We start from the raw sequence: 14854 nt of genomic DNA, 5'->3' as shown, positions 1-14854 counted from the left end.
AAATTTTCCAAAGCTAAATTAATGTTTTGAAATCTGAAATTTTTGGATCTGACGTTTAAGCAGGAACCCACTGTCCCTCAGCATTGTGAACAGAGAAGCAACTGTTTACGGGTGGCTTAAGCAGACAGCACAAAATGGAGGTACCTAGATTCAATACCGAACTTTTTATTTCGCTAAGGAGTTAAAAAGGAATGTCTGCTTTTCACATTTCCATGGGTTCCCTGCCCCCATTTGAATATTTGTTATAAATTCACTTTAATAAAAGGAAAAAGCCTATAATCCAAAGCCCTACATTTTATGATTTTCATTTAATAGTTTTTAATTTCTAGGAGATTGAAGAGCTAGGCAAACTCCTCAAGTGTGCCCTATGCTTTAATCAAATGTTCACTATTGTAATGGCAAAAAGGGGACATTTTGCAAATATATGCAACCTGAACAAAGATAAGCTTAAGTGCCTCATGAAAAACTTTAACTTTTTAAAAACACAGGTTATGAAAAGGCCACAATGAAATGCCTTCTCGGTAACAGTTACATTTAAAATACATCCAAAGGTGGTATGCTGTAATTGACAAATCAGGGTGAGGTATCACCTTCTCTTCTAAATTTCCTTGCAGATGCCAACTAATCAAGTGGATTTCATTTAGGATTAACAAGGTCTGGGTTCCATAACTAAGACAGGAAGGAAAAATGCATTCTCTTATGAAAGGCGATTATGGCAGTTCAGTAGTTTGGTTATTAATGACATGGGATCTAAATTAAACCTCTAGGAGTCACTTAGATATGTGTCTAACCACAATGTTGGACAATTTACTATTTATCTTGACGTTCGTCTATTTGAATATAGGAGCTGATAGTAACAACAGCTGGGGGAAACGGATGAAGAGGTTTGGTCTACCTTTCTGCGTTTCCATAATTTTTAAATGTACTCACCCCCGCCGAAAGGTCCCCATATGACTCGGCGGATGGACTTCACCCAGTCTTCCATATCATTTTGGGTGCTCGCCATGAGAAGGTAGCTCTCATGATTTGCTGTCATCCGATCTCGATCGCCTCCTGCAAAAACATGGTAACACATTTAGCTGAAGAGTCATCCAAAGATTCCTCATCATCAGCCTCCAAGGGAATCCCCTGAACACAGACTGGGCCTAATGGGACCGGCACTAGGTTCTACCCAATGAGGTGGAAATATTCACATGATTTCCGAATGGAACAACAACAAAAAAAATCTGCTTAAAAAGGAAAGGCTCTTATGTTTCCAAGAGAAAGCTGGAGAACAAATATCATTCCCCAAACAAAGCCTGGGTTTTTTTGTCCTAGCAACAGCCCATAGGTCTGCATTAACTCATAATCCAATCTATTCACAGGGAGCTGCTGAATAGGGAGAAATAGCAAAAGCAAAATGAAAGGCGGAGAAGGTGGAAAGTGGTCCATGGAGCTTGGGTTTTCCTTTGAGCAGGCGCTGAACTATCTGAGTACTGCCTAGTGCGCACACACAGCGAGGCCACCAAGACATCCTGGCTAAACGTGGCAGTTCAAGGAAACAGTAAGAGCCACATGCAACACTTTCGACCCCGAGTTCTTCCTCTGGCCTCTGTTCTGGAGGAGAAAACTATTCCCACCTAGATCAAAACTTCAGGAGAGCAAACAAAGAGGGGCGGAGTGAAGAAGACGCATGCTTGGCCAGCCACAAAGGCCAAATCAACACCCCAGATGGCCCTCCCACATGAGAATGAGCTCCAGGAAACCAGCAGCGTCTCCATGCAAAACGTTGACGCTTTCTCTAATATTTTTCCCCAAAGAACAACTCATACACTTTAAAACCTTTATAATCTTTCACATCAACTTTGAAGTGCTAGACTTACAAAGCATGGAATTTAATTTCTTAGAAGTCTTTTATAGTGCATTTAAGTTTCCCTGGTGACTTAACTTCCCCACTTACAAAACAGGTATAACCGTCTCTGACCTTGAAAGAGGTCTTGAGGCAGGGTTTTGTTACAGCTTTTATTTTTAAAAGAGTGTTTCTAAGACAAGTATCAGCAACTGCACTGCTTCACCCTTTTTGAAAATGATTAGTTTTGCTCACAGAAGAAATAATTCAGGAAATGGAATAGTAAGTATTTAACCAAATTCTGATAATATGTTCATATTATACTAACTTCTAAGGTGCTCAAGTACATATCAGCACTTAATTTTCACTAAGTGTTGTAAACATGATGCCTTGGGTTGAATTAACTCATATCCAAGTGTTTGTTTGGTTAAGACATCGTTTGTTTGTTTGTTTGTAAGTGGCTCTAAACCCCTTTATGAGGAGCTTGCAGGTTCCAAGGCACAACAGGCACCACTGCTCTCTATTCTTTCAAGCTCCATCTAACTCACACACAGCTTTGCAAACTGCAGGTATTCGAGTTTGTGGCCTCTGCATTCTATGTAGATGCCCTAGACTGAGAAAGACAACTATTCTAACACTGATGTAAATTTACTGGACAGGTGAAAGGTCAGAGAAGTGCAATCACTTTAAGCCATCCAGTTGAGCAACTAGAATTGGTGTTTTACATTTTAATACAACTAGATGACAGCAGGAGGAGGGGTCAAGAGATTACATGAAATAGATTTCCTAATGTTGACCAATCTCTCCAAAGAAAACAAAACTAGCCTTCTTAAGTCATGGAGAACGTTTCACTATTGGGGAAATAATGATCTTTTTACACCTGTATGTCCACGCTAGGTCAATCATCACTTTAAGCAACTTGTATCTGAAAAAGCTTAGGTTCAGGAGTCAAAGAAACCCTGTGAGAAGCACAATTTTATCTTATATTAGCTGTTTGACTTCTAGGGAATTACATAACTTCCGGAAACTTAGTGTCCTGAATCATACTTTAGAAGTAATAATACCTTCATAGTCCATTTTTGTGAGTATTAAACAAAATAAAGTAAATAAAAATACCAGCACTGTGTTAGGCTAAAATAGAATCTTTGTAAATATTAATTCCATCTCATTTAACTGCCTCCCACTCTTACCAATGCAAAAAGGACATATTATAAGAAATTGACCTCAGAGATACTATGTCTAATAAATGCTTGGGAAGAATTAGACAATAGTAACAGGCATTTTTTTTTAAAATGTTATCTTTCGTTGAGATATATATGAATAATAATGCATATTAGAATTATACCCTGCACATGTATGTAGACACACCACACCATATGCATGTGCATGGCTGTCTGACATTTATAAATGGCAGGAGTAACTAAATGGCAAACTAAAAAGATGCTTCATTTGGCATGGCACAGTACTAAAAAGTATTAATAATTCTGTATTCTGATCCACTTATACCACAGTGCTGAGCCAAAGGAAATTATCATTGGAAATCAGAATGTTATAATTACTGTCTTTGCCTGAAGGATGCTTAGCAATTCAGACAGCAATATCCTGCTGTGTCACTCCCAGGCTTAGTAATGAGAGTGAGTGACAGCCACTACAGTTTGCGGCAGAGGAAAAAGAGAATGATAAGCGCAACTGGCCATTATCCCATGACTTTTCATTTGATTCTTTATCTCTGCCAGTGGTATTCTGTGTCTGACCCTGGACCCCATTTAGACTGCCAATCACAGATGTGAAATCCCATCAGCGAATTTCACCCATGGATATAGATCTTGATTTCTCAGTGTGGTAGCAAGACAAGGGAGGAAATATTTAGAAAATCTTTTTCTGTGAGTCTTGGTGGAAATACAGACTCATTATTAAGAATGTGACAAACAATGATATAGATTTATATGGATACGAACCAGATACTCTGTATTAAAAATAGGTGATTTCTAACTGAAAACGCCATCTATTCCAGATGGCGCATAACCCCTCCGTTCTAAGAGCCCGGTACTGCAACCTGCAATTGAAGGAGCTCAAAAATAGAAAGGTATGATCAGATAAATAATAAAACTCAGAACTTTGACTTTCAACTCTGTGGATCAATCAATCTACATTGGGATGGAGAAGTGTGGAGGCGCGGGGTCCACTCAGTGGGACCATTTGGAAACAAAACTTCCTGGGAAAGAAAATATAATATCTAAATCAGACAGACCTGCAGCCTACAGTTGTTAAACCTGTGCCCCGTCTGAGTTTTACAGACATTTTATACATCCTCAGGGGTCTCTACCGCAATGGCACTGTCATTTAACGGCATATTAAATTTTCTCTGAAGAATAAGGTTCAGCCAATATAGCCCAAATGCCATGTATAGTTTGGCAGATAGATGGCCAACAGAATGAACATCTCTTCTGGTTAGTCAAGCTACCAGAAATATTTACTTTCTGTTTGGCAAATAAATTACTCCTTGGCCGCAAGGTGAACATTCTTGGAGGGTAAGTACTACAACAAAGAGGATAAAGCCACTGGTAAGTTATGGGGCTCAATAGCTTCCCAGGTATGATTTCAAGCTCTTTGGTGAGTAAATAAAATTTACCTCTCAAAAAGGTAAACTATAGCCTAACATATGTTATTGATCCTAGTCAAGTTTTCGATACATTGTTATATATAGGATTCTAAAATGCCGTGTAAAAATATGGTCACTTATTAAATGTCCTACTAGTTTACTACGTGATAGGTAATTATAATGTGAGGAATGAAATTTCTTATAGTTTTAAATTTCTTGTCCGTTATTCTTTCGTTCCTTTGGCTTCCATAATGGATCTTGACAAGAACCAAATCACCATAACTTTCTTTACTACTTTTTCTCTTTTAATATGAGGGAGTAATAGGACGAAGGCAGGTCTCTGGGACATAAATATTTTCTTTGATTAGTCTACAATTTGGATTGGTAAATCATTTATTTTTCTTATTTTTTCTAATATATTTTAGTGCCAAAAACAGATCAGAAAGTATGACCTCCTTAGAATAATTGAAATAAGATAACTGGTCTTGAAAAGATTCTTTTTAGCCAAGAGAAAATAAGGTGATGCACTCCGTAAGTTAAAGGACACATAAACAGAAAAGGGTTAACCTTGCCTTTAAGAATGCAGGACATGTTTGCAAGTGAGAGGGCACATTGTGCATGTAAACAAAAGAGAAAAGTAATATTTATTGTATGCTCACTATGTGCCAAGCACTGTGCTTGGCATTCCACACATTTTATTTTATTTAATTCACGCAGTAGTCCTGCAATGTAGGTCTTGCTATCTCTGTTGTAAAAGTGAGATAACTGAGGTTTACAAATATTAAGGACTTCAATGAATCTAAGAATCACCTGTCACCGGGCCACTGACACTCTGCTCCTTCATTCTCCATGACTGAGGATTAGACTACTCTTTTTCATGCTTGCATTGTTGGGAAGGTTAATGAAGAGGTCCATATAACTGCGGATTTCTTTATGGTAATGGTAGTAATTAATGACAATGCATTTCAAGGGAGGTTGCAGCAACTTAATTTTCTTCAGATCCATTTTTATTTTGGGTTCTCCAGCTCAACCACTCTGAATACCATGAAGTGTCCCTCTATAACTCTTGCCCTTTGCTTCTTTCCTCTCAGTCACAAAAGCATAACTTGCCACCAGCTACGGTCCTTCCATCCATCACTCCTCTCTCCGTACTCAATTGTTTACATTCTTTGATGTTTTTTTTTTGTTCCTAAAAATGTGAATAGGTAATCCAGAAAAAAATGAGTTGGCAGATGAAATAAACTTAGGAAATGTATGACATTATACCCCTCTGGAGTGATATACGAGGTACATCAGCATACTAAAAACTCTGAAAAGTTATTCAGCCAAAAAACTTCGTTAAATTTGTATGCACTAGCAATTCCTAAACTTAATTCGATCTGAAGCATTTGCTTTCCTTTAATACCTATGGGAAAATTGTCTGAGAAACTCAGTTTCACAAATACTAACATTCTGTAATATATAAAATATGAAGGGTTCAAATATGGATGCAAAACAAAGATAGATGTTTCTATGAAACTAGTTTAATGTTTTGCTACACAGGACTGACATAAAATAAAATTAGTATTAAATTAGGTGTGGGCAAACAACAGTAACTATTGGTTTAAAAAATCATACCTCAATAAACTCGACTTTAAAAACAAAGCATAGCAATCTAGAAGGGTTCTCAGCTCACCTTACTTTACAGTTGTCCTTGTAAAAAAACTGAACCTGGAAATTACAGGTGATATTAATAAATCATGGGACCAACTTATACAAACAAGATGAGGAGAACACTAATTGTTCAACTCCCTCAAAAGAAAAGAGCTTGGTTTCACATCGAAATTGGCCAATGCATATATATTTAAATGTTTCAAATTGATATAAAATATCTACATTATTTTATATCACTTCACAGTTCCCCATGTTAACCAAATTGTTAAGTGGATCAACTAATTGAACATCTACCAGTCCAGATGGAGTGATTAAAATGGCTTCAATTGTGTGGCCATGAGGTTATACCAGCTTACCCTTCTAAAGGAACCTGTCCTTTTCTGCTGTTGCAAGAGAACAATGAACAGTGTGGAGTTCAAACATGAATGGAATTTGGAAGATTGATTTTGTTCAATACAAAGGCATCAGCCCTGGAAGCCCAGTCTTAATATTTCTGGTTTCCCTTGACCTCAGGGTGCAAAGAATGCTTTTCTATCTGAAGAAAGCATAGGTATCAAAAATGATGCATAGGACAAGGAAGCTTTAAATGCAGCACATTGCTTAGTTTTTCATATAAATGCATGCTATTCATGCTTGCTGTGTACTCTGTGTACTCTGGTCCTTCCCAACCATCAGCTGCAATGATTGGCTAACACTGCCAGATCCATCCTGAATAGTTTAGAGGAGAAAATGTACTGATGGAAAAGAAAGAAACATTTGATAATAAGAATATGCAAATATATAAATCAGCAGACAAACATTGTCAAACATCCGTTATAAACCACCATAATAAGTTTTCCATTCAATAATTTCTGTGATTGTTTCAATTTTACTGTGTGTCACAGGTCGACAGCGTAAGCATTTTAATACACACATTATTTTTGTTTTTCTGGTTTCTTTAGTCACTTTAATGTTAATCACTTTAATGTTGTAGAATCTAGTAGATATCACTCCACTAATATCCTTATGATCTTATTCTGTGAATATCTTTATCATCTGAGGTTCATCACATCTCGATGAATATAAACTACTTTTAAATGGTATTATATATTACAGATGGAGATACTACAGTATCCATGGGCATTTGGGGATTTTCCAACAGCACTGGAAATAAGCTACACTTTAAAATGGGCTATTTGGTTTAGATTTAATTTTACTTGGGAGTTGACCAGATAGATGACATTTCAAAGCATATTCTGTCTCCAGAGCTTATTATTTTTACTATACGATATTAATCTCATTTCTTTATCACTGAATTCTACCTTAATTCCCAGTGCATATTAAAATAATTTCTCTATCTTCTTTTTCCTTGGTGATTCTATTTCTACATAATGGAAGTATCACATAAAAAGTAAGAAAAATAAATAGGGACCTCTGGAAGTATGTGGATACAGTAAGGATAGGACTTGAAAGGTGCTACTAAACATTGCTTACAGCACAAAGTCATTTACTGATTAACTGACCTTGTCCCAAATGCAGGGGAGGTAAAATTTTATTTTAGTTACTGATAAGGTGTTCTCTTTTTATTTGCATTCTATAAATACATTTCAAGCTATCTATCTAATGGAGAGTCTTTTATTTCCCCAAAGATTTTTTTTTTGGGAAATAGGGATTTCCCAAAAGTAAGCAGAGTAATTTTTATCCTAAACATATTACTGATAAGCTCATGTTTTTAAAATTCCCAGAAAATGTATCTGATTCATTTTTTTAAATGCAGGAGTTGGCACACTTACACCTTTTAGCCATTTAAAAACGTATACATATAGTAAATCCTACAAGTCTGATTGAAATAACTCTTTAAATTATTTCTGGATGTTTGTATTTTCTTCAGAGAAATGATGAACCAACAAGAGCCCAGTGCTGTCAACTGTTTCATTATCCTGGTTCAATGTTTTTTTGAAAGTATGTCAGTCATTATTCATGTTACAGCCTGACGTTCTTTTTTTTAATGATTTATCAAATGCAATTTTTTTTTTTATTTTAAAAGAAATGTATCCTAGACCAACTCTATTCAGAGCAGACATCTCATAAGCTCTGGCCTGAGGCAGTCATCTTCTTCTTTAATGGATGAAGAGTGTGGATATAGATACATATACAAGAGGGTGTGTGCACCCAGGTTCAGGCATGCGGTTGTTAGTGCGCTGTTCAAAGAGCAGAAGAAGAAAATGCTGTTGTCAATTCAAGCAAATCATACTGAAGTTTTATCAGCTCATCCTGTTTCCAGCAATCACATACCGCAGGGAAGTTGCTGAAACTCCTCTGAACCTGGCTTCTCCATGTGCAAGATGGAGATGGTTCTTTTTTTCTACTGGCTATTCTTCAGACAAGGGTGTAAGAGTTGACTTAATGATAACAGTAATAGTTAATTGGTATTAACTGATCAACACTTAAACGCACATATAGTAGTAACATTCATCGGGTGTTGGGCAGGTGGGGATGGGCATATTCACACCTAATGGGGGCGGTGCACACCGTCTGGGGGATGGACACTCTTGAAGCTCTGACTCAGGTGGGGCAAAGGCAATATACATAACTAAACATTTGTATCCCCGTAATATGCTGAAATAAAAAATAAATAAAAATAATAATAATAATCACAATAATAAATAATCCCTTAACATTTTCCTACCAACAGATGACTGAACCAGATAATCTCTTGGGACCACATTTATCACTAAGATTAATAATCTGTATGGGTGAAGGGAAATCTAATACATTTATATTCTTTTTAAAAAGCAGGTAAACAAGTAAATAAGCAAAACGAAATCTGTTTATATGCAGGGCATGGAGTGATTTTCCCTGACGTTTGCCTTTTGAATAAATATTTACTCGAAGTGGGTGGTGCCTCTGCTCGACAGATCAGTGTTGACACTGGCACGGCGAGGGCTGGGACTGACTTGAGTGTCGTGTACAGCCTTTCAAGAAAGGACTCATTCTGTGAGAAGAGACATTAAGACATCCGAGTCTGCTCCTGGGAGTGGGTAACTGCTGATGAGGAAGGAAGGCTCGCGTGCTGTAGGGTGCAGTCTTGCGTTCGCACTGTCCTCAGCATGGTGTACATGCAGTGCCCAAGCTGAAAGCGTTGCAATAAGACCGGATGAATGCGAAAAGAGATTTTTAACCAAGCTCCGTGAAAACCTTCAAGTTCAAAGACCTACAGTTTGCAGCCAGTGCTCATGGCATGAAAAGTATTTGCTCTACTATTGGAGCGTGATGGGTCGTGAAAAGAACATACTGTCTTGAACAGCAATCCAGACCAATGTATATTCAAATGGAGAAATGAGACAGAACAGAACTTTTATGTAACATTCAACAGCAGTTTCCAGCAGAAGCTATGACTGGGATTTGCGAGGACAATTGAAAAGCCAGCATGAAATACTACCGGACATAGGGAGAAGAGGGAGGCAGTCAAAAGGGGCAAAATGTCTTGGGATACAGATTCAGCCCTATCTCTCCCAAATAGACAAACAAATGAACACACAGTATTTGCTAAGCAAATGAAACTTCAAGAAGAGGGATCCATCACCCTCTTCTAAATACAGTACATTCTACTTGTGAGCCACTTCTACAAAGAAATTCTACAACAGTGTAAGAGAAGAGTTGAGGAGGCTAGAATTCCCAGCAAGGGGGCAGGGGGAGGAAGCTTCCAAACAAGAGAAATATTGTTTTCTTGGTAGGAGATGGCCACAAGGGAAATAGATGGCAGTTTTTCAAGACTGGGAGACAATTTTTTTGAAAAGATAATATAGTTGTAAGAAGGCAATTAAGAACTAATAGTAAACATTAAAAAGGTAATATTAACTTGACAGCTTGCAAAATGATGTTAGCTACCCAAAGCAAACAAAATAAACTATAGCAGATACTTCTGTTGCAACTGTATCATTTCATTAAAACTTAGAAATTTGGCTTAAATATCCCACCAAATATTCTATTTGTTTACCTAAACCTGATGTCGACAAGTATGTTTACTTAGGAGTGGGGGCTCTTTCTAGTCTTGTGTTTTGTTTCAATAAAGTAATTATTCCCATGCGTTAAGTCACAGAAGCCGTTAACTTTACAGTGAAGTACCCTCTGCCATGGAATTTACATAATTGATCACTACCGACTGTAAGATCTATAAACAACCTCTGGAAGAGAGAAATGACCTATAAATCTTTTAGACAGGTTTTGGGATCTGGCGTTACACTTCCATATTATCAGGTAGGCAGCCTAGAAACAATATCAAAATGTTAAGAAATAACATGTGAATGGTCTTATGGAAGCTGGTTTTTCTGCTCCTAGTCTTCCATATGCCAGTTAAGCAAAATTCCTACAAAATACTCTTCATCCATACTCTGAATCACCTCTGATGACAGAAATGGCATAGAAAGAAGTCAGACTGGATTTATGTCAAGGTATTCAAAATCAGAAATATGAATTCTACCCTAAAACATTATTAATGTAGACCATCTCACATCAAGAGTTGCAGAAAAAAAAAACAGAGTTCTCACCTCGCGAAAAGACTTTCTTAGGAAAACAAACACAAAAGATAGAAAAACCCCGTGGCTCAGAGTGTATGGAATGAATTCCATGCTCATTTTCATGTGTGTCTTTCATGAGTGTCCTACTGGCTGGAACCCAGGTAATCTACTTTGTGATAAACGCCTTTAGCATGAGAAAATGGTCATAGCATAGATAAATGTCCACACAGCCTGTCCCAGTTCGGTTCTGAGCTCTTCAGTGTGAAACTCCCCATGGCTAGCTTCATAAGCTAGCAGCAACCAGTGATTCTACCCTATATTTTGATTCCTTTACTAATCCTCTGTTTTGTTTCCTCCCTGCTAAATATTTTAATCAATAACATCGAGTTTGGTCATCAGTCGTTGTTAAATTCCTAAGCGATTCACTTTACGTAGAGTTGACAAAAGACAATAAACAAAATTTCTACTGTTGATCACGTCTGATCTGGATAAGCATGTTCAAAGACCAACAGAATTAAGTCACAGAGGAGGAGGAGAAGAGAAAGTAGATTATATATCTTTTTTCTTGGATCCCTCCTCACTTCTCTGGCTGTTTTTTCCTCTTGCTTTGCATTTGGTACGTGTCCCTCTACCTTCTCCAAGAATAGTGACCCTCTCCGTGTGTGAGCCTCTTTCTGAGGAATCTCATTTGCTCCTGTAAGCTTGGCCACTTCCCTAGTGTGATGGCTCCTAATCTGACACCTTCATCTCTCATTCCTCTCGCCATCCAGATGTGCTATGTTAACTTCAAACACAGACCATCTTCAAGTAAGAATCACCATGTTTACCCCCAAACCTGCATTTCTGCTTGCCTTTTTAAATCTTGTTTGGAAGTTACTCTAGTCCCACTATAGAAATCTTTAACCTCCCCCTGGAGTCCCCAGACCTAATCAGTTACCTATTCCTATCAGTACCATTATACTTCGGCAATCTCTCTCCAGTTTACACCTCTCACCAAACTGACGTCCACTGCCCCAGCTCAGGTTATCTCTCTCTCACCCACACTCCTACAACCGCCTCCTCGTGGTGCCCTGCCTTTGAAATCTTCCACTGGCAATTCCACCCTCTCATTGACCCCATATATACTTGTCACATTAATACTTATTGATGCCTACTCTGTTTCAAAGTTTAGAAGCAAATGAAACAAAGTCCCTGCCCTAATGGTTTTTATTTGCTATTGTTAGAGATGAAATTTGATAATTCTTCTGTGATCAACACGTAAGTGTACATATAAGAATAACATTTATTGGATGTCGGGCAGGGGGAGGGAGGGAGGAGGGGACGGGTATTTGCATACACAAAGAGTGCAATGAGCACCATCCAAGGGATGGACACGCTTGAAACTCGGACTTGGGGGGGAGTGGGGAGGCAAGGGCAACATAAGTAACCTAAACATCTGTACCCCCATAATATGCTGAAATAAAAAAAAAAATCTTCGATAGCAATCCATCATCAGAGAATAAGGTCCCCAGTTGTAGTGGCACACAAAGTCCTAACAAATCTAGTTTCAAACGTATTTCTAGTCCTATTATCAATGCCAACCTCCCCTTCTCACCCTGATTTCTAGCCAGACTATTGCAGCCGCCACTGTGTGAACACGCTTTTATTCACATGCTCCCTCCTGCACCTCTTCGCTCCCTTGTAAAATTTCTATTCGACCTTAAGACATAGCTTGACATTTTCTCTTTCTGTGACGTTTTCCTCACCATCCTAGCCATGCTTAATTATTCTTCCTTGGTGCTTAAGTTTGTTCAGGCTTCTCTCACCACCCATATTCGCAGAATATTACAATTCTTCCCTTGCTTATCTGCTTTCCTGCCAGCCTGTCAGTTCCTTAATTGCAAGAAAAATGATGTAGTCATCTCTGCATCCTGAGCCCCCAGCAAAAATTCTGCCACAACAGGAACTCAGTAAGGATCTGTGTAATCAAGGAAAAAGGAAAAAGAGATAAAGAAAGAAAAGAGCGAACTGAAAGTCTTTAAGGATGAAAGTATTGATAATAAAATAGTTAACGATCTTTATTCTACACTCAGTAAATGCTAAGGATTAGGTGTCATTGTTAACTGACAGCTAAGAGGAAAGACACAGATTGCCCCAAGAGACCTTTCACCAGCCCAGTGATTCATTTGCTTAGGCTGGCTTTTCATAACAGGGAACCTTTGCTTTTCTACGGCCCGGACAGTGTGATGGGAAAGAAACTGTACCTACTATCTATAGAAAATGAAAATTGTCACCTCCTTTTCAGCTCATGGATTTAGAAATAGAAGGAGGAGGAGGAAGAGGAGGGGGGAGGGGAAGGAGGGAGGAAAGAGGAGGAGAAAAAGAGGCAATAAAAAAAGAATAAAACGGCAATAAAAGTCTTGAGGGTCAGTAAAAGATTCTGCCAGGACTCGGAGGATTTATGTATAGAGAAGGTATTTTGGGGGCATCAAGAAACATCGTGCCGCGGCTGCTCTTGCTACTGTCGGCTGTAAATGATAGAAACACCAGGGAGCGTGGCATTATTTATGGAAGAGGCCATTTCAACTGCTATGTTAGCTTCAAGAGAATTAATGTTCACTACTTCAGCAAAGGAGATACTTGGTGTTTTCCCTTGGCATTCTACCCCTTTGCTCTGTGAACACCAGTAGACAAGCAACTAAATAGTCATAGAAAGAAGATGTGTGGTTCTCAAAGTTCTCTGACATTTCAAACACAGAACCACCTTGTACACTATTATCTGCAGCTAAGCCTCACAGACACAGAATGAAAGGTGTTTTATTTTTACTTTAACTTCATAAGGCCTTCTATTAAAAAGGAAATAATGATAGCTCATGTTTACTCAGACTTCTCTCTAAATACACAATTGTATCTACACGTATGTACCTTAATGACAATTTCTCTAATTAGAAAGGCTTATAAAGTTATAGGGTATCTGCATTTAGCAAACAGGTGACACATTCAGTAGATAAAAGAATTCTGCATCTCCATTTTGCAGGTTACCATCAATGTAAACACTTTCTCAGTAGGAAAGGAAAGCCAAGCTCCTGATACAGTGTTACTCTATGTCCACATAGAATTTACAATTTGTTTAATTAAAAAGTTTGGCATTTCATTGGATGAATGGTATAGGATATTCATTCTCTTGAAACAATTACCCAATAAGTTTAAAAAACAGAATTTTAATTTTTTTGACTGATGTACCAATTGCTGCTCAGAGCAGTTAACTTAATGAAATAAAATTACATCTGAAGCTAAAAATTCACTCCTGTACAGATGGAACTTTCTTACATCAGGAGTCACTGAAACATGGCAAAGAAATTCAAATGAGGGCCTCAGAAGTATTAATATAATGCCACAAAAAGAAAAATTTATTATATTATATTTAGAGAGAACAATTTAAAAACACTCTATACACCAATTTTAAAATTAAGAATGGGATGCATAACTTTTCAAAAGACATATGAAATTAAAAAACACACTTAGGCTATCTTGTGGCTGTATAAAGAAGAAGAGGTGAAAGATCAGGGCGGAATGGTAGAGACTAGAGAGAGAGTGGAGAGATAGTTGGTTTACACGAGAAAGTTGGGGGGGTGATGCTTCCTCTGGCCCCAGATCAAACTGAATACAAAACACTGTAGAAAAAAGAGACTATCTCTGTAAACAAAGCACCATTCATAACAGTTAACATATATTATGTGATCCAGGGAGGATGATGATTTATAAATGACACGGGATATCCCCTCCTTGCAAAATGCAAGCTTTGTTATTTGTCCATGACTTAAATGGCAAGATATATTTCATTCTCTATCTGTTTTGGTAAAATATGTCCACTTAGAAATAAATTATGGTAAATGATTACAAAATGTTTTGGAAAAAGGTATCTTATGTATCACCTTACTTTTGAAAGAATAGACCATCTTTTAGAGTCTATCTCTAGTATTTCAGATCAAAATTCACCTAAGCAACAGCTTTGGGAACTTGAAATAGCATATGATGGAGGAAAAGGGAGAAACTTCAATGGAGAAACATTTTTACGTTAAGGCAATTTAGTATCTTTTCCCATAAGGCTATTAAAATAATGCTGCATTTTTACAACTGTAAGCATATGGAAATAGTTTATACTGCTATGTCCTGGTGTTTATGGAGATGGTCTTCTAATCTATATAGTAGTAAGATATTTTTTGTACCTCTTTCTCAGTCTCTCGCTGTTTTCCCCGTTGTTTTAAGAACAGATTTCATTTGATGTTGCCA

The 14854-nt window shown here is 37.7% G+C and overlaps 1 protein-coding gene across 3 annotated transcripts in view; it reads right to left on the bottom strand.

Annotated features, from left to right (window-relative positions):
• The window catches only part of ARHGAP24 (Rho GTPase activating protein 24), a 332868-nt gene that overhangs the window by 48009 nt on the left and 270005 nt on the right, over positions 1-14854 (bottom strand). For all 3 annotated transcript variants that reach the window (XM_012647248.1, XM_012647250.1, XM_012647251.1), the window contains one exon: positions 931-1053. In XM_012647248.1, the coding sequence (XP_012502702.1) occupies positions 931-1053 (123 nt within the window). The remainder of the gene's footprint in view (positions 1-930; positions 1054-14854) is intronic.

Source organism: Propithecus coquereli, unplaced genomic scaffold (assembly GCF_000956105.1).
Source record: "Propithecus coquereli isolate 6110/MARCELLA unplaced genomic scaffold, Pcoq_1.0 Scaffold26, whole genome shotgun sequence".
NCBI lineage: Eukaryota > Metazoa > Chordata > Mammalia > Primates > Indriidae > Propithecus > Propithecus coquereli.
This window is presented reverse-complemented; position numbering and strand designations above follow the sequence as displayed.